Source organism: Alligator mississippiensis, chromosome 3 (assembly GCF_030867095.1).
Source record: "Alligator mississippiensis isolate rAllMis1 chromosome 3, rAllMis1, whole genome shotgun sequence".
In the NCBI taxonomy this organism is placed as follows: Eukaryota; Metazoa; Chordata; order Crocodylia; family Alligatoridae; genus Alligator; species Alligator mississippiensis.
Window position 1 is genome coordinate 1,832,967 of NC_081826.1, and position 22,409 is coordinate 1,855,375.

Below are 22,409 nucleotides of genomic sequence, written 5' to 3' on the forward strand. Positions count from 1 at the left end.
CTAGATGCCCTGTCCCCTGCTGCCCCTTCTGCCCACCGCATGGACGCCGCTGCCCTGAAGGCAGCCCCAGACCAGGTGCTGGGGCAGCATCCTACAAGCCACCCCCCTGCAGATGGGACAGGAGGTGGGAGTTACCCCGTGTGCCTGGGCAGGGGTGTGGGGCTCAGGGGAGCACTGCCTCTGGGCCAGAGGGAAGGCGACCCGGGCTGGCAAGGCCTGTGGGTTGTGCAGGTACAGGGCACGGAGGAAACAGAGGCGAGTCTCCCCCACTTCGCACATGCACACAGAGAGGTGAACACAGAGATCCTCTCCCACTGCAGCAGCCCCACTGCCCGCTTGCTGGTGGCTCGGTGCAGCCCTCCCCGCGTCTCCCCGTTCAGGGGCCTCGCTGCATTTTCCCGAAGCTCCAACCTCTGTTTTCACGTTTCCCTTGTAGAGGGGTAGGTCCCAGAGCCAGGCTGGATGCGGCCAAGCCCAGCTCCCCCTTCCCTTGCCACTCAGGTCCTCCCCTAAGAGCCAACCACCACCCTGCAAACAACAAGCAAACTCCTTCTTTTACCTGGCTCTGGCTAATTACCTTGCCCCCGCCCCCCTCACTTCCACGCCTGCTAACGAGCCCGTGAACCCAATCCTCCTCATTGCAACAGGTGCGGGGCTGAGATCTCTGCCCCAGCTGGGCCGCGAGAACCATCCCTACTTCGTAGTCGCGGTGTGACTCCGCGCTGGGCCGGACCCCTCGGGGGCCCTGCTGCTGCTGCTCACCCCCTTTCCATTCACCGCCCCCAGCCGTGAGAGCAGCTGCACCAAGCACAGGCCCTGTCTGCATTGGGATGAGCCCGGATCGACCGCCGTTGGGTCTAACCCAGTGCATGGAGCAGCCCAGGGTGGGTCTAGCTCTCTCCGTCTCATCCCGTGTGCAGACGCAGACACAGACCCAGCGAGAGGTTAGGGGGACGAAGAGCCGTGAAGGAGGAGGAGGAGGGGTGGGGGGAGAGTGGTGAAAGGCTGGAGAGAAGCAGGTGGCAGGTGGCGAGAGCGGCAGCAGGAAGGCGAGGGGGACCCTACCATCGTGCTCCTCGATATAGGGCTTGGGTTTCTTTCTCAATTTGGATTTCTTCTTACTGTTCCTGTCCAGGAGCTCTTTAATGTGCTGGGTCACTGGGGAGCAAACACAACGATGAGGACAACAGAACGCAACGCAAACGAGAGCATGGCGGCGCGGGAGCCCCGGGGGCCAAGCCAGCGGCATGCGCAGGGGCCAGCGACTGGCCTTCGTATGGGCACGGGAGGAGGAGACGTGGCTTGTCGGGCGTTCACTTTAACCTGGGCCAACGGGATCCCAGCCAGGCCCCTCCGGCGCCTCGGGAAACGCCACCCTGGGATCCGCAGCCGTGGCAGGGGCCTAGCGGCGGGCACTCAGGGGCAAACGTTTCAGTCTGGGGTTCGGTTCCTCCCGCAGCATCACTTGTGTAGCCAGAGGCATCCTGCCAAGAGCAGGGGGCTGAGCTAGGAGCCAGATCCTATTGCACCCATTGGGCGTCTACTGGACGCAGGTGCCCGAGGCTGCCGGCAGACCTTAAGGCAATTGCGCAGCTGGGGGCTGAGGAGTCTTATGCCTGATGCGCGTGGCAGGTCAGCGAGTTTGGGGATGGGGCATAAAATTCTTCATGCCCATGTGGGCCATCACCAGCTGCTGGCATGGGGGGAGCCTGGCGTGGCCAGGCCTGGTCCTGCAGACTGCACTCGAGCTGCACGGGCAGCGGGGAGCTCTTGTCTGCCCAGCTGCTGCTCCCGTGGGCACTTCCACGGGTGCCCGGGTGTGCAGTTGGGAGCTCCCAGCATCACACTTGCTTTTTAAAGGTCTGAGCCAGAGACCTGGGGAGATTTTCCCTGATGTCAGGCTCCTGGCACACCAATATGTCTCTGAGGATAGGGCACTGGATCCAGCACCTGGGACTGCTCCCTGCCCAGTCCCACTGAGCCGGGAGGGGGCAGCTGTGTCCCAGACCCCAGGGGCTGCCCCATGCCGATTCCTGGCACACAGCTGAACGCTGGGATCCGTCATGGCTCACCCCGACCCATCACACGTTCCATTGATGGCGCGATACAAACAAGCCACAGAGATGTTCTACGTTATACGTGGACCATCTTTGTGGCTTGTCTGTGACATTACCATGCCATCAACTGGCTTTCTCGTGCGGCAGAGTGTCTATTTATGGCATATCTCACACCTGAATCATGCTCTAAAGGTAACATGTGCCAGGGCCCTTAGTGCGAGTCTATTCTGTCACATTCAGGTCCTGGAAAATCCAGACCGTGGGAACACGGTGGCACCTGACCCTTATGACCGAGTCATGCAAAGCAGCGAGGAGCCTACCCACCTTCTGCATTATCCCTTTCAGGGACTTGAGGGTGGGGACCAGAATCAGACACTTTTCGGGTGGAACAGAACCCAGAGGGCCCTGTCTGCCCCTTCTCTCTGCTCTTCTTGCCCTACACACCCAGGCCGTGCCCACTACGTGTAGTTAAACCTCTGCTGGGCCTGGTCCCACGATGCTTGGGGTCTGGGGTCTATTTCCAAGGCTCGACCCATCCCTGCTGCGTGACTCCAGGCAGCTCCCTTGGGCCCCTCTGCTCTGGCACCGCTGGCGCTCTCTGCCTGCTGACGGTGCCCTGCCTGGGCCGAATGGCTGCGTTTACGGGGCACTTCTGAGAAAGCTGGGAGATCTACTGACAGCGATCATTGCTGACAGGCTTCCCCAACCACTCTGTACAGCAGGAGAGACTGAAACCGTAGGGGACCTGAGACGGGAAAAAGGCAACCGTCCCATTCGGGATGGAGCTGAGTGACTGGCCCTTGCTGGAAAAGGCTGGAGGATTGTGAGTGACCCCGTAAGGTGCAGGCCCTCGAGCTCACGTCTCCTCAGAAGGCCCCGGTGCCAGCGGGTTGGAAACCAGGGCTCCCGCCAACAAAAAATGACATGGGGAAAAGTAACACAAACCAAACTCAATAGGGGAACCAAACAAAATCATAAAGTGTGCGGTGGAATGGGGGGGGGACAGCCGGTGCTCCTGGGGGCGGCGGGACAGAGGGGTGAGGCTGGACGCGGCCTTTTGGAGCTGGCCTGGCCACAACCTGAATCCAGCCAGGCGGAGAGACTGAAATGAGCTTCACGTGCCTGCCTCAGGCAGGTGAGGGGGAGACAGTGTGTGTGCATGCACACGTGTGTGTGTGTGTGTGTGTGCGTGTGTGTGCGACCCAATGGATGCAACAGCCGTGCGGATGTGTGTACCGTGTAGTCCAGCCTTCTGGCTGGGGCTCCTGCAGTACTGGGCACCCTCCAGGATACCCCGTTAATGCCCACCATGGCATGAGAAAGATACTACAGGTTCAATAGACTTCCCCGCTGCCCCCCAAGAGCTCCCTGCGCCCAGCTGGTGCCCCGCCGCTCCTGAGATCTTTCAACACATTGTTTGCAATGTCCCCAGGGGCACGGCTCCCCCAGGTAGAGGCTGCCTCTCCAGGGGACTGGCCCCGGGTGCCACCAGTCTTGACCCCCTTGGTTGGCTCTGGCGGGCAGCCAGAAGCTGAGGTTACCCTCCTCACCAGGCTTAGCCCAAGCTGGGGACAGAGACACTAATGCCGTGAGCACAGAGCTGGCAGGCAGCGCCTCAGCCCCGGCTCTGATGCCACCTTTCCGTGGCTCAGGGAAGGCCCTGTCCCTTTGAACCTCAGTTTCCCTATCTGAGAAGTGGGAAGAATGATGGAAGGAGGGCAAGGCCCTGGGTATCTCCATTCCCCCTGCTCTCTCTCCCTGAAGCTCATGGGCATTTGGGGGCCCTGTGGCACTCTAGCACCCCATGGCAGGGGGACGTCTTGCCCAGGACCATCTCAGGCCCCCTTTGCCATGGTATTGGGCCGCTCTACCACCAGCAGCATGTCAGCCTGAGCTCTGCCAATGCCCCCTGCCCACCACAGACAGATAGATGAGCAGGACAGGGCCTTGGCTGCTGCCGTGAGGCCTGCTGGACAGCCCCAAGGCTGACTCATTGGCATCTACTATCCGGGGCCAGAGGGTATGAAGCCATACGTGGGAGGTGTCACGAAGCTCCCACCCTTTTAGCCAGCACAAGAGCAACCCTGAGCCACCGTGGAGCCAGGAGAGGACCGGGCCCTGGATCCCACAGGCTGTCCAGGCTGCACCCCAGACAGACCCGATGGACGGACGCCTGTACGGACAGCACGACTGGGGCCTGGGCTTTAGAAGCAGCAGGAAGTTTGCAGCCAGGCCTCACTCATGCAGATACCATGCATTGGCAGGGGGCGGAGGAGCAGACACATGACAGGTACCCCAGGGTATAGTTACTTCTCCTTTTCTCCAGGGTAACTTTGCCCCGGAGTGGACTGGATTCACACTGGTGTGCAGCCGAGTACTGGGAACCTGCTTCGCTTCTATCCCAGAGTAAAGGGAACTTCCCCTGGGATAAGTGTGTTGTGTGTCTGCACCGAGGGCAATAATACCACGAGGTGACTGCAAGGCACAGGTCGTGGAGGGCAGTCTCTGGAGCAGCCAAAGGAGGGAGATTGCATGCACTGGACTAGCCGCCTGCGGGGTCTGCGTGCCGGGGAGACCTCTCAAATGCAGCCCTGCAGCTGCAGGACAGCGGCCCTCTGATCTGAGCCATGCACAAGCCAGGCAGGTCTGAAGCATCCCCTGTGCTCTGGCAGCCTGTCATCAATCCCCAAAGCCCTTTGCTGCCTTCTGAGCTCAGGAAAGCTCGTGCCTAATGAACGGCTGCAGTCAGGGACTTCGTAGGGAGCCAGCCTCACGGCCTGAGAAGCAGGAATCCAGGGGGAAGCCGCACCAAAATCCCAACAAAGCAGTGGCGAGAAACTCGGGCCACGAGCCGGACCAACTCTTCCCAGAACCCGTGTCTCTATCACGCAGTCCTCGTACTCATGCAAAACTGACCCAGGCCTTTCAAAGCCGGGAATAAAAATCCCTAACTTGACCAGACTCTAAAAACCAAGGACTAAACGCAGACAATAGCTGGGGGGTCCCTGCCAGCCACCCGCTCCCACACTGGGTTCATCTATTCCAACTGCTTCTTGCCTCTCTTGGGGCTACTTCTGCTAACTTCTCTCTCCATCATGGGTTGACTGACCTCTCTCCATCTATTTCCACTTATAAAATGGAGTTAAACTAAAGTCACAGTGCCGCTGCGACTTAGCTCAGGGTGTCTCTGCTCTGTTCCAACCCAAGGAAGAGCATTTTGTGCCTAAAAACTTGCCTAACATCTCTCCCACATCTGCACCTGGGCCAACAGAAGATATCATGACAAGGCCACCAATTGTTTAGATGCAGGAGTCAAGGTGGATGTTATCTATCTGGACTTCAAGAAGGCCTTTGACACGGTATCCCATACCATCCTTATTAATAAGCTGAGACTTGCCATGGATGATCATATGGTAGACTGGGTAGCAAACTGGCTCCGGGGTCGCACTCAGAGGATGGTGGTGGACGGGTCGGTGCCAAACTGGAAAGATGTGGGCCGTGGGGTCCCTCAGGGCTCAGGTCTGGGGCTGACGCTGTTCAACATCTTCATCAGTGATCTGGATGAGGGGGTGGGAAACACCCTGTCCAAATTCATGGATGACACTTAAATATGGGGTGCAGCTAACACTCTGGAGAGGAGGAAACAGGTCCAGGCTGACCTAGACAGGTTGGGGAAGCGGGCGGAGAGCAACAGGATGCAATTCAATAAGGACAAGTGCAAGGTGCTGCACCTAGGGAGGAAGAACTGCCATCGTACCTATAGGCTGGGGGGCGACCTTCTCAGCTCCACTGAGGCACAAAGAGATCTTGGGGTCACTGTAGACTCCAGGATGAACATGAGTCATCAATGAGATGGAGCAGTCGGCGGAGCCAGTCGCACCTTGTCGTGCATCCGTAGGTGCTTCACAAACAGGTCCAGGGAGGTGATCCTCCCGCTCTACGCGGCACTGGTCAGGCTGCAGCTGGAGTACTGTGTCCAGCTCTGGGCGCCGTGGTTCAAGCGGGATGCGGACAACATGGAGAGGGTCCAAAGAAGAGCCGCTTGCCTGATTAGAGGCCTGCAGGGAAGGCCCTACAAGGAAAGGCTAAGGGACATTAACTTCTTCAGCCTCTCCAAGAGAAGGCTGACGGGGGACCTTGTGGCGGCGTACAAATCCATAAGGGGGGAGCAACATGAAGTAGGCGACGATCTGTTCACCAGGGCACCCCCTGGAACGACAAGGAGCAATGGCCATAAGCTACCGGCGAGTAGGTTTAGACTGGACATTAGAAAAATGTTCTTCACAGTCAGGGTTGCCAGGATCTGGAACGGGCTCCCAAGGGAGGTGGTGCTCGCCCCATCCCTGGGGGTCTTCGAGAAGAGACTGGACAGGCACCTGGCTGGGATCACATGGTCCCAGGTTTGGTGACCCTTTTCTTGCCTGCCAGGGGCAGGGGGTCGGACTAGATGGCCCACTGAGGTCCCTTCTGACTCTATGAATCTATAAATCACCACACACATCTTGCTTCTAGCACGCTCCCCGGACCATCACAGCTACACCACCACAGGCACGTCTACACGTGTGCATTTACTGCGCAGTAACTGAAATCACTGCACGGTACAGGTGCGTATCTACATGTGCACACCTGTACTGTGCAGTTAATACAGAGACTTATGCTAACTTCAGTGTAAATTTGATACCTGCATCATGCAGGTATCAAATTTACACCTGGTTAGTTACTGCACAGTGATGTACATGTAGACGCCTTACTGCACAGTAACACTGTGTGTTTGGACTGACTTGGGACTAACTTTAGTCCCAAGTCAGTCCACACTCAGTGTTAATGTTCTTTAATGCCTGCACATGTAGAAGCCAGCCTGTTCTAGCTTACTGCGCAGTAACTTACTGCGCAGTAAATTTAAGTCGGTGTAAATGCATGTGTAGACACACCCCATGAGTATTATTCATACCAGCATCCTCCCATTGCTCATTGATTGCCTCCTGTATCAGCCTTTCTATAATTTTTCCAGGCAGAAATATTCGTTTTTTTTCCATTGGTCCAAGATGCATTAAATCTCGAGATGACTGGCTCAGACTGCTCCTCACCTAATATGCGTATTGCTCTTGGGCACAAGTTACCTGGACCTGACGATTTAAAAAAAATGCTTGATAGCAGCAGCTCCTGACAGAACAGAAGGTATTCCCCTCTCACCATCAGCAAGAAGTACGTCAGCCTGATGCTTTCCAACGGCAGGGGACAAATGACAGGGCTGTACAGGCAGGATAGAACAGGGAGGAAAGGCAGGGGTGTGGTGCTCTACATCAAGGAGCAATGCACATCCTCTGCAGCTGGAGTACTGCGTCCAGGTCTGGGCGCTGCACTTCAGGAGGGATGTGGCCAGCATGGAGAGGGGCCAGAGGAGGCCACCTGCATGGCCAGGGGGCAGCAGGGCAGACCCTATGAGGAGAGGCGACGGGACCTGGACCTGTTCAGCCTCCACAAGAGAAGGCTGAGGGGGGATCTGATGGCTGTCTATAAACTGTCCAAGGGGGACCAGCAGGCATTGGGGGAGTCCCTGTTCCCCCGAGCACTCCCAGGAGTGACTAGAAATACTGGTCACAAGCTGGCAGAGGGTAGATTCAGACTAGACATCAGGAAGCGCTGCTTCACTGTCAGGGCAGCTAGGATCTGGGACCAACTTCCAAGAGACGTGGTGCTGGCTCCTACCCTGGGGGTCTTTAAGAGGAGGCTGGATGAACATCTGGCTGGGGTCGTTTGACCCCAGCATCCTTTCCTGCCATGGCAGGGGGTTGGACTTGATGATCTGCTCAGGTCCCTTCCAACCCGACCAACTATGAAACCATGAACTATTTATTGAAAGAGCTGCCTTTTCTGCAGCGGGATTAGACGTTCGCTCTCCTCACCTTGTACAGTAGGTTCTACTTGATCACGTGTCAGGGGGTTTTGAAGCCTCCCCCAGAGGCACTGGGTGCTGCTGCAGCCCAGGCTGGGGATGGGGCCGGGCTGTGCAAGCTGGAGGGTCTTACCCCTGCGCTCAGGGTCAAACTGGTGCTGCATTGGGGTCAGGAAGGGATTTTCCCCTGGGGTCAGATTGGTCTGGACTGGGGGATTTGCCTTCCACTGCAGCAGGGGCACGGCCTCTGCCTGGGATCTCTCAAGTGTATACTGGCAACCTTTCATAAAAGCAAGAGGTTGGCTGCCATTATCCCCCCGCTTTCCCTGGGGCAGCGTCGGGTCCTGTGTCAGGGTCGACGGTTGTTTTATGTAGAGTGTAGGTGATGGTTGTCTGGGCTGTTTGGACAGGCCTGACCTCAGGCAGGGCTTGGACTAGAAGTGACCCCCGCAAGTCCCTTCCAGCCCCACTGCTTTAATGACGCTGGTTCCTTGCACATTATAGTTAATGGTTATTTTGGTATGGTGGTTATTCACGTGGTCAAGGGCAAGGTGCGAACGGGGCTATCTGGGATGGAACGGCAGGTGACAGAACTTGCTAAAGTGAGACTTTAAAGCCAGGTAAACCTGCGGCGAGTGCCTGGCCGTGCCTGTTCCTGCCCTCCCCCTATCGCCTTTGACTTTCTGGGCCAAGGCCTGCGTGCCGGGAACGCTCTAGGGGCAGCAGCACGGAAACCTCGAACCTCTTGCACAACCTGCCGGCACTTCCTGACCGCCCCAGCTGCCCCCTTCTCCCAGTCACAAATCCGGCGTGGTTACTTTGCACTGTGTAACAGGGTTCGTCTCCAGGGCTGGCCGTCATGCCCCTGGAGACCCCCGCAATCCTCGCCAACCTGGCCTGCTGTGGGCGATCTCCCCTTCCCCTCGCCTGCCACTCCTTGAGGAAATGACACTTGTAGGAAAGGGAGGCTGCCCCGCGGCTCCCCAGGTCACATCTCCCTTGAGCACTGGTGTGCATGCTCATTGCTGTAAGGGGCGTTTTACACCACCCCTTACACCATGCCCATGCCTTGCAGATGATACTTGTTCCTGCTGACACGCTCCGTTCCTGGGCTACAGGCTCCTGGCCCGGCTGGGACCTCCTCACCTCCCCTTCGCCCCTGCCACAAACCACCAGTTACTTCTCCCCAGCTCAGATGTGACCCAGAAGCTCCTCTCCCCACAGCTCTCAGGGCTGGACTGCCTGACCCGCTCAGGGCCCGGGCTTATATGCTTCAAGCTCCGCCCCCTTCTGGTCTGGTGATTCTTATTGGCCCCCTTGCCACACCTGCAGGCTGCTTCTCAGGCAGCCTCTTCCCCTCTTAAAGGGACAGGAGCGCTGAGCACCCTGTCGCACACTTCCTCTCTCACTTGGGAAGGGTCGTTACTCACATTTTCCCTCTGATTTGTTTTTGCTCCTGATCGTTAGTGGCTTTGGGAATTTGGCCCCTTGGAAGCCCCCAAAATGCCAGGACTAGATTCCTTTTGTCTGTGGAGGCAGGATGTGAGGGACCCAGGACTACAGCGAGCCCAGGCTCTGGGGCTGGGGCTCAGGTGCCAGGCAGGCATGGGGAGAAGGGCAGGGTGGCCTGTCTGCAATGGATCATGCTCAGCGTATCCCAGAGGGACCCATGCCCTGGAGCTGGCCCAGCAGACCTCTACCCCAGGCCATGGGCATGAAGCCCCTGTCCCGTGTGCTATCAGCTAGGTCAGGGACGCGGCACAAGCCAGGGACTGCGATCTCACCCTCCCCACCCAGAGGAAGGAGCTGAGCTGCAGGGAACAAGCAGCCCTGTGTGTCCGGCCCAGCTGTCCGGGGCCTGGCCCCCACACGCGGGCCCTGAGGCATGGGCTAGGGCCAGCTGGCCAGCAGAGAGGGGCTTTGTCTCTGGAGAAAGGGAGCTGCGACTGCGGGAACAACGGCGGGACACAGCCTCCATTGCCGTGCTGTCTGCCCTCGGAAAGACTTTTTTTGTTATTTTTAAAGACATTTTTCGTGTTCCAAGCCAAATCAAGTCCAAACCCATAAGTGGCCCTGCATCCAGCAAACATCCTCCACCCCCCGCCAAGGGCTTCTGCCCTCGAAAAGACGCCGCTGAACGCTTACTCCGGGGGAAATGCTGCATTGGCAGGTCTCTGCCTCCACTGCCATCTGCACTGGCTCTGCCCCAAACGCGGGGAGCGGGGCTGGGCCGGGCCTGGCCTTCACCCCATTTCAATTGCATCTCCACCTCTCCGGCTTCAGGGGAGAGCTCTGGAGTCCTTTCTCCATCACCTGCCCAGCTCCATCTGCTGACACTATTCCTACCCAGCTCCTCCAAATCCTACCCTATTCCTACCCTAGCCTCCAAATCCTTTAGGCCTCTTTTTGCCAACCTATTGGCTTGCAAACCCCCACCCTGCAGGCAGGAGGCTCATTAAACATCTGCATTAAACACCTCCTCTGCTCAGCCCCCAGCACCCCACGCCCCGAGGCTCCTCTGAGCATCGAGAGGAGCTTGGCCCCTTTTGCAGGTTGGTGCAGCATGGGAGAGACAAGCAGTGGGTGCAGGTCCTAGGGCCCTGCTGGAGTTTTTCCTGGTCCTTTTCTATGAACCAGTCCTCCCGCTACTTGTCTCCCTCTGTGCTACCCTGGGGTGACACCAATGAGACAGGAAGGCTTGCGTGGCTAGGGGTACAAGAAGAGATGCCTTAAAGTCGCCCCAAACCTGAGCCTGGGACATACCCAGGGGTGCCTAGACCTCAAGGCCAGACGGGATCCAGGTGGTCACATCATTGTACTCCACTTCTCACCGGATCACAGAGGATCCCAGAGCAGTGGGGCTGGCAGGGAGCTGTGGGGTGACATCCAGCCCAACCTGACGCAGGATTAGCCCTGTCCAAACCCCCCAAGCAAACCCATGTCTGACCTCAGAGCTGCACGACACAGTCGCCCCCGACACAGCCCCAGACATCGCCCCCACCCTGCCCCTGGGATACAGGGGGGCCGTGGCTGCCAATGTCCTGGCTGCAGAGGAAGGCAAAACCTCCCAGTCTGCACCAGTCTGAGCAGGGGGGAAATCCCTTCCTGCCCCAGTGCAGCATCAGGATGAACCTGAGCACGTGGGCAAGACCCTCCAGCCAGGATCCTGCGGGGTTGGTGTCAGCAGGAGCATTGGCCCAGCCCAGCCCCATCCCCAGCCCGGGATGCAGTACCCAGCACCTCTGGAGGAGGCTTAAAACCCCGACACATGGAGCAGGAAGGGGAGTACGGGATTCCCTCCCAGCCCCACATGGCAACCAGTAAAGCCCAGAAGACTGGGACATCCCCACAGCAGACCATGGGCATCGCTGCACCTAGATCCTCCCCGCCCAGTGCCTGTCACCCTCCCTGAGCCCCTCCAGCAACGGAGAGTCTGCCCTTCGCTGGCATCTCTCCTATTGCCTCCCTGCTTGGCCAGGGAAGCTTTTCCTAAGATCCAACCTAAACCTGCTTTCTTGCAACTTGTCTCTGTCTGCAAAATCTTCCCGTCTGCATCTTGGCAGACCATGGCTGCACAAGCCCAGCCCTTGCCAGGTGCCAACCCCAGCTGCCAGCAGGGAGAAGGGACCAGGGGCTGCACTGCCCTCAGGGCTACAGCTAAAGCAGTGGCCTGGTGGGTTCCCCCTTCTGCATTAATCCACGCCTGCGCCCTGTGCAGCCAAGCTGGGACTGTCCGGCTGGGGCCGAGGGGCCTTGTGACAGTGCTTCATAAAGAAGAGAGAGGCGGATGGAGCCGGCGAGAGCAGGGAGAAGGAGAGCTGTGGTGTGGGGAAGCCCTGGAGCAGGGGCAGCTGTGCAGGGTGTTGTGCACACACATGTGCAAGGGGCTGTACCTCTGACTGGGGAGAGACTCCACTCAACCTCTGCGAACAGAGCTGGCAGGTGCTTTCCTAGAGGGCCGCAGGTCGGACAAATGAACGAGCCAAAGAGCTGAAAGCAGGCAGGGGAGGTCCCAGCTGCCCGCTCCTACCCCAGGGTAAGCACTAGCAAAGCAGGGGGCAGCTTAGCCCACGCCGGCACCCTGCAGTGTAGCTCTCACTTCCCACAGGGTAAGCGCAGACACACGGGCAGCTACCACCCGCCAGCTGCCCTGGGGTAAGTCCCCACCCTGTGCCACTTGCTCCACTGGGCTGTTTCCCAAACGCCCCCGGCGCTGCTAATGCCAGGGCAGCTCACGGAGGAAATGCTTGTCTGTGCCGCTGGGAAAGCTGCTTGGGGACAAGCCAGGCTGGGAGCCCTGGGAGAGGAGCGCGGGGAGCTTTGCTGCCAGTTGCAGGGCAGGGTTTAAGAGCTTTAGGCTGCCAGGGGCAGTGCTGGGGCCTTGTGCTGAGCAGAGCCAGAATAGGGAAGAGGAAAAGGAAACAGTTGAATGAAGTTTCGCACCTCGTTAGAGCAATCCTATGCTCCAGCTAGGCTGTCGGATGGGAGCGGTTGGGAGCTGATATATGGCTTGCGGCTTAATGACCGAAAATAAAAGCCCTGAGCTAATGGTGTCTGCAATAACCAATTACCAGCAGTAATTGGACAGCGGGGCGGGCTCTGGGCTGATGACACAGGGGCTGCCATATGGCAGGTGGCACGTACAGGGAAGGATGCACCGAACGGGACAGGCGCTCCCGGCTCGGAGCCATGCAGGGATGTGCCGTGAGACGCTTTCCTCCTCTTCCTCCCTGGGCTGGGCTCCCCAGTTGGCTGTCAGGCCCGCAACGGCCCCCAGCCTCCATGCCACCTGCTCGCTGTGTACGTCCACACCTGCCTGGAGCCTTGCCTGGTGCAGTGTCTGGCTGCTCTGAGCGCCTTCGCCGAAACCTCCCCACCCCGCTGTTCATGTGCAAACTGCGTCAGAAAGCGCCTGTCCTTTCCCCAGTGCTTGACAGGCTGGGAGAGAGGCGTAAAGTTCTCCTGTGCATCCTCTGATCTGCTTTGTGCCTGGCTGCTGCCCCTTGTTCTCCCCCACGCGCTGTTCCAGCAGCCTGGGGGCTGCTCTAGCGTACGCTGAGCTCCAGGGATGCAGCTGGGGACCCGTGGGACACGGCCGCTGTTCCTGTGCAATTCCCCCTCAGCCGGTGAATGCGAGCTTACGGCTACATCACACTCGTGGGTGGAGGGGAGGCCCCCTCCGTCTGGAGAACCTGGCTCGGGGCACTTAGTGCTGCAGCGGGCACATGTGCTGGGAGCCGAGGAGATGCCTGCTCCCCTCATCAAGAGCATGCGGACCCCTCATCTCTGCTCCCCTCCTGCCGGCGGCACCACTCCGGAGCTTCGCAAGGGTTTACCCCAGGAGACTGCGGACTCAGGCCTGACCTCCCAGCACAGCAAATTGATCCCAGCCTCCTCTGGCTTGGTCCTGCTCTTAGTGAAGGCAAGGGAAGCTGCAGCGCTGATGGAGCCGTGGCCCCTGGAGCATGCTGCCGGGACGGAGCGGGGAGAGCTGAGCCCTACTCTTCCGTGATCCCACATTCAGCAGGTTCAGCGGAGGAAGCAAGCCCGTGGCCACACAGAACTGGGAGCTGATCTGGGGGGTCTGTGGCCCTGGTAGCATCTCCGGCAGGTGAAGATGCCACAGCTGAGCCAGACTCCCCCCTCACCGCAGGGCTGTCTGGCTCTAATCCTAATGCTGGCAGCTCTGACTCCTGCAAGGGGCTTATCACCCTCCTCTCCACAGCAGCTTCGTGGACACTCAAGGGCATATCATGCTCTGCCAGTTGCCTCTGCTCCCCCAGATGCTCTCCCATCACTTGGTGCAGCTGGAAACCAGTTGGCAAAGACCTCCTGCCTCTGTGCCGATGAGGACCCAGAGCCAAGGGTAGGGCTGGCTGGAGTCAGACCTGGGCAGGCTGGCAATAAATGGGGGCACGTGCACCTGAGGAGAGGAGGCTGCTTGGAGCATCCCCCTGCCCAAGGGTGCATGTGTCTTGCTCAGCACAGGAGCCGATGGATCTGGGGTGGGGACTGGAGACGTCGGGGCGTGAGGCCGGGCTGCTGTGGCTACAAGGCAGTGGGGAGCTGGCTCTCCACACTGCACTCTCACCGGAGAGGAGCCCAAGCCAGATCAGCTGCACCTGGGACAGCGGGACTGTCAGCCCTGCCGGAGGCACGAGGCCAGGCCGTGCGCAGGAGCTGAGTCGGACACAAAAGTTTGCGGTCCCAGCTTCGGGAATCACAGAGCAGCGCGGCAGGAAGGATCTCCAGAGGTCACATCCAGTCCAACCCCTGCCCGAGGCAGGACCAGCCCCGACACACCCATCATGTAAACTCTGTAAAACTACCATCACCCCTGATGGCACCAGACGTCACACCCAAACCTGCCCCCAGGAAAGCAGGGGGACCGCGGCACCCAGTGTCCTGCTGCTGCAAAGGCTGTTAATATGCTCCAGAGACCCCAGGCTGAGGCTGTGCCCCCACTACAGAGGAAGGCAACCCCCCCAGTCCGTACTAATCTGACTGGGGGGAAATCCTTTCCTGACCCCAAATTGCAGATAACACCCCTAATCGGAGAGGAATCATGCCAGATCCCTGGCCAGTGACCTAATGTTCCCCTTCCCCCACATTTGGGGTCAGGAAGGAGTTTCCCCCTGGTCAGACTGATACGGACGGACAGACGGACAGGGGGTTGGCTCTGTAGCTCCCTGCCAGCCCACGGCTCTGAGTCGACGGGTCTATTCCAAGAAATGCACCCTCTCCTCAGCTCCTGGTTTCCCCCACGTGCCTTCCAGGATGCCCTCAGACAAACCGATAGCCCCCAAGGTGCCGCAGACAAAATCACGGTGGGGCAGGGAAAGGGACCTGCTGGCTGTCATCATCCCACACTCAGCAGCTGGGTACCAGGCAGGCGGTTTCCTGGGTGCACGGCTGCTTTGGAAAGCGGAGCTGGGGAGATGGCTCCTCTCAGGGGATGGGACTCACACATGCAGGCCCCGGCCGAGCCGGGGAGATGGCAGGTCGGTCCCAGGCAACCTGCAAGAGAGGCACCGCATTCGAGAGCAGTGCAGCAGCTGGCTACAGAGCCTCCGCTACCCGAGGCGAGCGAAACGCGGCGTCATTCCCCCAACCACCCACCTCAGGGACCCCGCAGTACTGCAAGAGCCAGAGCCGAGGCACACGGAGACCTAGACACGCGTGTGTGTGGTGCGTGTATGCATGTGGTGCTTGGGGAGACATGTTAGTCGCCCCCGGTGCTGAGCGCAAGGCCCGTTCCAAGCTCATTTCAGGCGGGAGCTCATGCTGGATTCTGGGGCGGCCGGGTGGAGACGCCAGTGCTGCAGCCCCGCGGCACGCTCGCGAAAGCCTGTGGCCGGCTCGTCGCCACGCTCGGTCTGCAGACTCCCCCCGCGGGAGCTGGCGGCGGCTCCTCGCTTACCTTTGGTGTCGTTCACCGGGTCCATGTGCCGGTAAATATAGCCCTCCAGGTAGGAGTGGAATTTGGGGGTGGGCGGGAAGAAGGCCAAACAAATCGCCATGAGCTCCCAGCCCCGGGCCAGGCTCTCGTAGCGGAAGTTCTCGGTGGTCTGCCGGCACAGCTGTATGTACAGCTCGTCCCGCAGGCCCTGCACGCTCCAGCCCTTGGTGGCAATCTCCAAGGCCACGTTGAGCTGGTCCGTCTTGGCCCGCCGGTCCCCCATGTACATCTGAATCAGTTTGAAGATCTCGCAGGCCTCCTTCTTGACATTGCGGTCGTTGGTCATGATCATGGGCTTCTTGATGGACTCGCTGCTCCAGGCCAGCATGTTGGCGATGGAGACCTTCCTCCGGAAGAGCCCCTGAGTGTGCTTGTTGAAGTGCTTGGATGCCCAGTTCTCAATGTCCGTCTCCGAGGAGGGCTTGCGCAGGTTGAAGGTGGGGAAGACGCAGCTGGAGCTGGGCATCATGTTCCGGTTCTGCCGGCTGTTCTCAAACTGGGCACAAGCGCCGAGGTCCTCCGACTGCGAAACAACAGCCAAACAAGGCAGGGTTAGCGCGCGTGCCCACGCGGAGCACGACCGAGCAGCAAGAGCGGAGAGGCAGGGAGAGGTTGCTATTGAGCAGGGAGTGAGGGGCACGGCCTCCAAATCCAAATTTCCTAGACCCTCAATGCTGGAGGCTGCAGGGAGAGGAACAGGAGAAACCCTGCTCAGCCCCGGTCACTCTCCCTGCAGCTCCGCTCCCTGCCCGTGGGACACAGGGGACGGGGCAGGGCGGACCTGGGGTCTGATTCAGCCCATGGCAGCTCTGAAGTGTAGATGCCACGTCACAGGCTTCGCCAGCCAGGGAGCTCCCGGGGCCACGTGCGTATCGGGGCCTCCATGGATGAGCCAACAAGACTTCTTTCACTCCCCCCATGCCAGGGCTGCAGACACGAAGCCTGAGACAGGCTGTGGCATTGCAGAGAGCTTCCCTCCACGAGGAGACCCAACCTTGCAGCCCCGCGTCCTCATCCCCACCTGCCTGCCTGCAGAGGAAGCTCACCTGCCTCGGGCCAGGGCTGGGAAGGGGACACACTTCCCTCACCCTGGGCTCCCCTGGGTGGGACAGCCACACTCTTGGGGCCACAGGTCTTCAACCATCCCAGGCACCCTGGGATACAAGGGGGTGCAGCCTGGATGCTGGGGCCATGTGCTGGAATAGGACCAGGCAGGGCAGAAGCCCACGGTGGGTGTATCGTGTTGGTCCTGAACCACGAGTCAGGCGTGCACAGGACAACGAGCCCACCCGCCAGCCCCTGGGGCAGGACCAGCACACTGCTGAGCACGCTCAGGGCACCAGGCCACCTCTCAGCACCGGAGGGAGCCGCACTCCAAGCAAAGTCTGTCCTGTTTATGCTCTAGCTCCCCAAGGACTGGGGCAGGCATGGCTTTCTATCCGAGGAAGCAGCCTGAGACAAAACGTCCCCGACTGCCACCCAGAACCCGGCGTGGGCCGAAGTCTCAGGGGGCCCGCGTGTATTTCATAAAGCAGGCACTGTCTTCTCTCCAACATACTCCCCGCACAGAAGAGGAGCAGAATTTGTTCAATGCAATCTCCATAATCCTGGGCCAGAAGGATCTCTGCTACCAACTTACATACTGTGTGCTGTGTGCAGCCTACTTCACTCCCACCGATACTTTGCCTGGCTGGAAAACTTTTGTATTTAATAAAAGCTACATAAAAAAGGGCGTTTATAAAAATATAAAGTCGTGTAATCTGTAGAAAGCAACATGTGCCGTGATCACCTCTTGCAGTTACTATCTCTGCTCAGGTACAAGAGAGTTGGTTTTGGTTTCCAGCTGGCACTCTCCAATCGTGAAGCAATCTAGAAGATACTTGCCCTGATGTGTTAGCTTTGCCTGTATGGTATAGAGGCAAAGAGCAGCGGGGCTGCAAGGGGAGAGCTCAGAGAGGAAAGGGGCATCGGTGGTGCTGGAGCAGGGAGTGAAGGGCACGGCCTCGGCATCAGACCTCAGTGCTGGAGGCTGCAGGGAGAGAGGAACAGGGGGAAACCCTGCTCAGCCCTGGTCACTCTCCCTGCAGCTCCGCTCTCTGCCCCGGGGGACACGGGGGACCGGGCAGGACGGACCTGGGGTCTGCCCCAGTCCCTGGTGGGTTCGGGTCTCCTCCCCACACGACCATGCCCACACGTGGCTGTCTTTCTTTGCAGGGGCAGATGCTCCAGGCCGCGGGGAGAAGCAGCAGCCGCCCAACCTCCTATGTTATTCTCCAAGCTGTTGCTACTGCTGCCTGGTTTACCAGAAGAGGCTGCCTTTGAGCTCCCCAGTCACGCCTCGCCCCTTCCCCGTGCTGATGCCGCTGATTTAAAACCCCGCAAAGGGCATCCGGCATGGATGTCCCCCCAGCGCACAGCTCCAAGACCCCCGCCATTGCTCAGCAGGGGCATGGAGGATGCGAGTCTCCTGCTGGCTGTGAGCTCGAGTCCCCAGGGGAGGGCTGCGTAGGGTGCGGGCGGGCAGACGCACGCCCCACGGCTGTTCACGTTTGCCTGGGACTGGAAGTGGACAGACGTGCAGCTACTCCAGGGGATCTACTTCTGCCGGAGCTGTGCTGGAAGGGAGCAGGCCTGTTTTATTAAATGGTTTCCCTGCTCCACACCCTGCTGCAGTGCCCTTGTCTCCTTGGCCCGCACTGACTCCAGACATGGCACACCCCGGGGCACCCCTCCCATCCCACCATGTGCCTTGCAGCTCCCCTCCCTGCTGCAAAGTGCCCAGGGCTTTCTGACTGCTGCGCTACCCCTCGAGTTCCCAGAGGCATCGCGGGACGACTGGGAGTGGGGAGAGTCCCAACTCTGCTTGGAAAGAAAGCCCCCGGGCATCGAGAGCAGGGCACAGCGCTGCATGGGGAAGTAGAAGCCAAGGGCTTGGAGCAGCAGGGCCTCGAGGGACCTATGCAGTTCCCACTCCGCAGCAGCTACGGCTCTGGGGTGCCCTCTGGCTCAGGGCAGCGAGGTGACCCCTTCTCAGAAAGGAGGGAGTGCCCCACAGCAGTCCTTGGGGGATACGCTGCCCCCAACACGCGTGTAATCAAGACTTGAACAAAGACCGCTGCATAGGGCGGTGCCCCGTTATAGCGCAGGGTGAGTGCAGGCCACGCCAAGGAGCCCCGAAGGGCGCACGGCACCGTGACAGCAGGTAAGCACCGTATACCACGGGAGCACGGAGCTGCCTGCAGGCGCCTGATGAGGCCCCAGTGCCGTGGTGATGGGCTCCCTGGGTCCAGCTACCCCACGCCCCTTCCCCCCGGCCCAGTGTGTTACCTGGGAGGGGTGCAGGTAGGGCTCTGGGGAGGCCAGGTTGGTCTGCACGGACACGCTCTTCTCCAGGAGGATCTGGGGGAAGCCCAGCTTCTCGAAGGTGTTCCTCTTCCAGTGCTTGCTCTCCTGCTGCGCCAGTGCCTCGTCCTCGCTGAAGGCTCGCACCACCGGGCCAGGCATGGGCAGGGGCAGCGCCCCGTCGCTCTCGTAGCCCGAGCCGTCCTTCTGCGAGTCCCAGCTGCTGCGCTGCTTCATGTGGTAGTGGGCCTGCTGCGCCTCCCACGCCAGCCGTGCCTGGGCCAGAAAGGGCTCGGGGAAGCTGCGCCCCATGCCCTCGGCTTCGCCCGCCTTGCTCTCCGTGCGGTTCATCTGGGACCGGTTGGGGCCGGTGGGCGGCCTCTCCTCGGCCATCAGCTGCTCGGCCAGCGCGTCCCGGTCCCCCGAGCCGTCCGTGGAGGAGGTGTTGGGGTCATGGGACAGCGAGGGCTTCCGGCTTTTCCTCTTCCGTGTGCTGGGCGAGTAGCCGGTGGAAGACAGGGTGTCCTGCTGGCTGCACCACGACATGGAGTCCTCTCCCATGGAGACCTGGCCGGCGGGGGAGCCGTGCCGGAAGTCGGGCCCCTCCATGCTGCTGTAGTCTCCGGACTTGATCTCCAGGCGCTGGTCCCGCATCAGGCAGGGGCTGTGCTGCAGCGAGTAGGAGCCGCCGATGGGGTTGGGCGAGTACTTGTGCCGCAAGCCGGTCTTGAGCTTGGGGCTGGCGCCGGCTTGCTCCACGTAGACGAGCTGGCGCACGTACTCCTTGCCGGCGGGGCTGTACTCCAGGCTCATGAAGCGCTCGGGGCACTTCTGCCGGGTCAGCACCAGCTGCTGGTAGGGCGAGTTGGAGCCCTGCTTGGGCGACTGCAGGAACGGGTGGGGTTTCCGGATGGGCGACTTCTGCGGGGAGCCGGCCTTGTAGCTGCCGCTGGCTTCGTACTGCATGTCCACGGGCGGCTCGTCGTAGATGGGCGCCTGGTACTCCATGGGCGGCTCCTCGTAGAGCGGCGGCTCGTAGGCGTAGCGCGGCGAGGACGGCTGCGACTCGCTCGAGTGCTTGCGATGCTGGGCCTGGGAGCAGAAGGCGTCGGCGCGGCCCAGCAGCGGGGAGCAGCCGCCCGTGTGCTCGGCCCGCTTCAGGAAGGGCGACGCTTTCCTCTCGGGGAAGAAGACCGAGGTGTCAGCGTCGGGTGCGAAGGTTTGCAGGCCGGGCGAAGCCTGGCCGCCCGAGGGACGCCGTGCCCGCGTGCCCACCTGGCCCTCGGGGGTGTAGCCGTTGCCCTGGTGGGCGAGGAAGCTGGGCTCGCGGTCCGTCACCTTGATGAGCATGCGCTCCTTGGTGCCCGTGTTCCAGCGCAGCGACGACGTCCTGCGGGGCAGAGAACAGAGCCGCGGTCAGAGGCGGTCGGGGACGGGGAGGGGACAGGGCTTCTTGCACAGCCGAGTTATGGGGGGTGTTAGCTGCATGGGGCACCGTGAGTGTGCGTGAGCGGCCCCCCCCTGCACCCAACACTGACATCGCGGAGCCGTTAGCTCCCTCCTCGCTTGGCCTCGGCCCCAGTGCCCTGTGTCGGGCCGTTCCTCATCCCTGGGGCTTTCCGGCTGCTTTCATGGGATCACCTGGCCTGTGCGCAGAAGCGCTCTGCATCCCTGCATGGCTTCCCACTCACCTGCTGGTGGTTTCCCCACCATCTCCCCGCTCCTGCCCGGCCCTGCAGCCCCCTGCCTCCGTCCAGCACCTGCCACCTGCGTTGTTTCGGACCCCTGGGAGTTTTCCAACCCCGGCCTGATTCTCCCCTTGCTGCAGGTCTGTCCTGGCCCCAAACACACTGAGCACCTGATAAACCCACCTGCAAGGTCATGGTGTGAGTTAATAACCGGGCTACGCAGGCACCAGAGGGGTCTGAGAGCACCTGCAGCCTGGCCTCTGTGACTGTGATGCTCCGCTCACAGAGGGAAGTGTGTGCGTGCATGGATGTGTGTGCACACGTGCACACTCCTGCAACTGTGCTTAGTGCTAATGTGTGCACGGGTCTTTAGATGCAGAGAGGAGTTTGCACAAGTGACCGTGGCCCGCAGCCATTTTCGGTCGCCCCTCCTGAATCTGGGGACAAGGGTCCTGGTATTCGGCCAGTGCCAGTCCCCTGCCTTAACAATCATAGAAATCCCAGAGCCGTGGTATGGGCAGGGAGCTGCGGGGGCACATCCAGTCCTGGGGCAGGATCAGCCCCATCCGAACCAGCCCAGACAAACCCCGTGTCTGACCTCGGAGCCAGCAGCCCGGGACATCCCCATAGCCGAGCATGGGCATCGCTGCACCTACATCACCCCCACCCACTGCTCTCCTTGACACCCCCAGTGACGCAGAGTCCCCCCGTCCCTGCCATGGCCTCCCTGCTCCGACAGGGAAGATCCAGCCTGAGCCCCTCGCCCTGGCCGAGCATCCCAGGGTCCCCCAGGCGCGGCACATTGACATGCTGTCGACATCTCCGTGGGCTCTAATTGGGATTTGCTGGTTCCGCCTCGTTAATAATTCACAGGCAGAAATAATTACAGCAGTATTAACCCTTCGTGACCCTGCTGCCTGGAGGCACAGAGCCCTGGGGGTGCCTGTCATCCCCGGCTGGCCTGATCCGACCCCCTCTGCCTTTTGCAGTGCGGGGTCGGGCGCATGCAGATGGGAAACGACGGGTCGGGTAGACTGAGCTCACAAATGACGCAGGCCTCGGGGAGGAGCAGGACAGCCCAGGGCCAGCTCTCAGCCCATCAGCAGCGTACCTGGGTCCCAGTTAGCCATGTCCAGCTGGGGAGGTCACAGAGCCGTGGGGCTGGCAGGGAGCTGCGGGGTCACATCCAGTCCTGCGGCAGGATCAGCCTCGTCCAAACCAGCCCAGAGAAACCCCGTTTCTGACCTTGGAGCCGCATGACAGTCGCCCCTGACATTGCCCCCGCCCCTGGGATGCAGGGGGGCTGCGGCCGCCAACGTCCTGCTGCTGCCGGGGGGGTCGTGGACGCTGCAGAGCCCAGGCCGAGGCTGCTCTTACCATATTTCTTGCATACAATGCACACGAAAATTCCCAGCTGGCTTTGGAGGGGAAATGCATGTTGTACACAAGACAGTACGGTAGCCCTGGCACTATGCCGTTTGGATCGGTGCCCGCCTCTGGCATTAGCTAGCAACAGCTGCTTGTCTGACCAGATCCTCCTGGGCTAGAAAGGGAAGAGGCTGATGTCTCCAGTCCCAATCTTTACGCTCCTCTTGCAGCTCAGCCATTGCAGACGCCCTCCAGCAAGGGAGACCCAACCGGGTCCCTTCACAGGAAAGGGCAAGGGAATGTTAAACAGTCCCCCATCACTGCCTGCAACATAAACACGACCGTGGCATTGCTAATTAGTCCTTTAAAGACATCCCGCTGGGCGCAGGGAGACCTTTCATGTGAAATAATAAAGTCAGGAACAGCCGTGCTCACAGCTTGACGGCAGGCAACAAGGCAGGGAATCAAAGCCGGGCGGGGGGAGTGAACGTGTCTCTGCTTCCCCCTCTCCTGCACCCAATCTAACCAGGCCGGGCAGTGGTCCGGGACATGCTGGGCAGGGCAGGTTATGAGCACGGGGGGTTTTAAGCCCGGCTGGA

At 60.3% G+C, this 22,409-nt stretch overlaps 1 protein-coding gene across 2 annotated transcripts in view; it reads right to left on the reverse strand.

Moving 5' to 3' along the window:
* Nucleotides 1–22,409, reverse strand: part of ARHGAP39 (Rho GTPase activating protein 39) — a 167,303-nt gene that overhangs the window by 15,229 nt on the left and 129,665 nt on the right. For both annotated transcript variants that reach the window (XM_059723677.1, XM_059723676.1), the window contains 3 exons: nucleotides 18,740–20,144; nucleotides 15,374–15,935; nucleotides 1,066–1,158 (listed from right to left, as the gene is read on the reverse strand). In XM_059723677.1, the coding sequence (XP_059579660.1) occupies nucleotides 1,066–1,158; nucleotides 15,374–15,935; nucleotides 18,740–20,144 (2,060 nt within the window). The remainder of the gene's footprint in view (nucleotides 1–1,065; nucleotides 1,159–15,373; nucleotides 15,936–18,739; nucleotides 20,145–22,409) is intronic.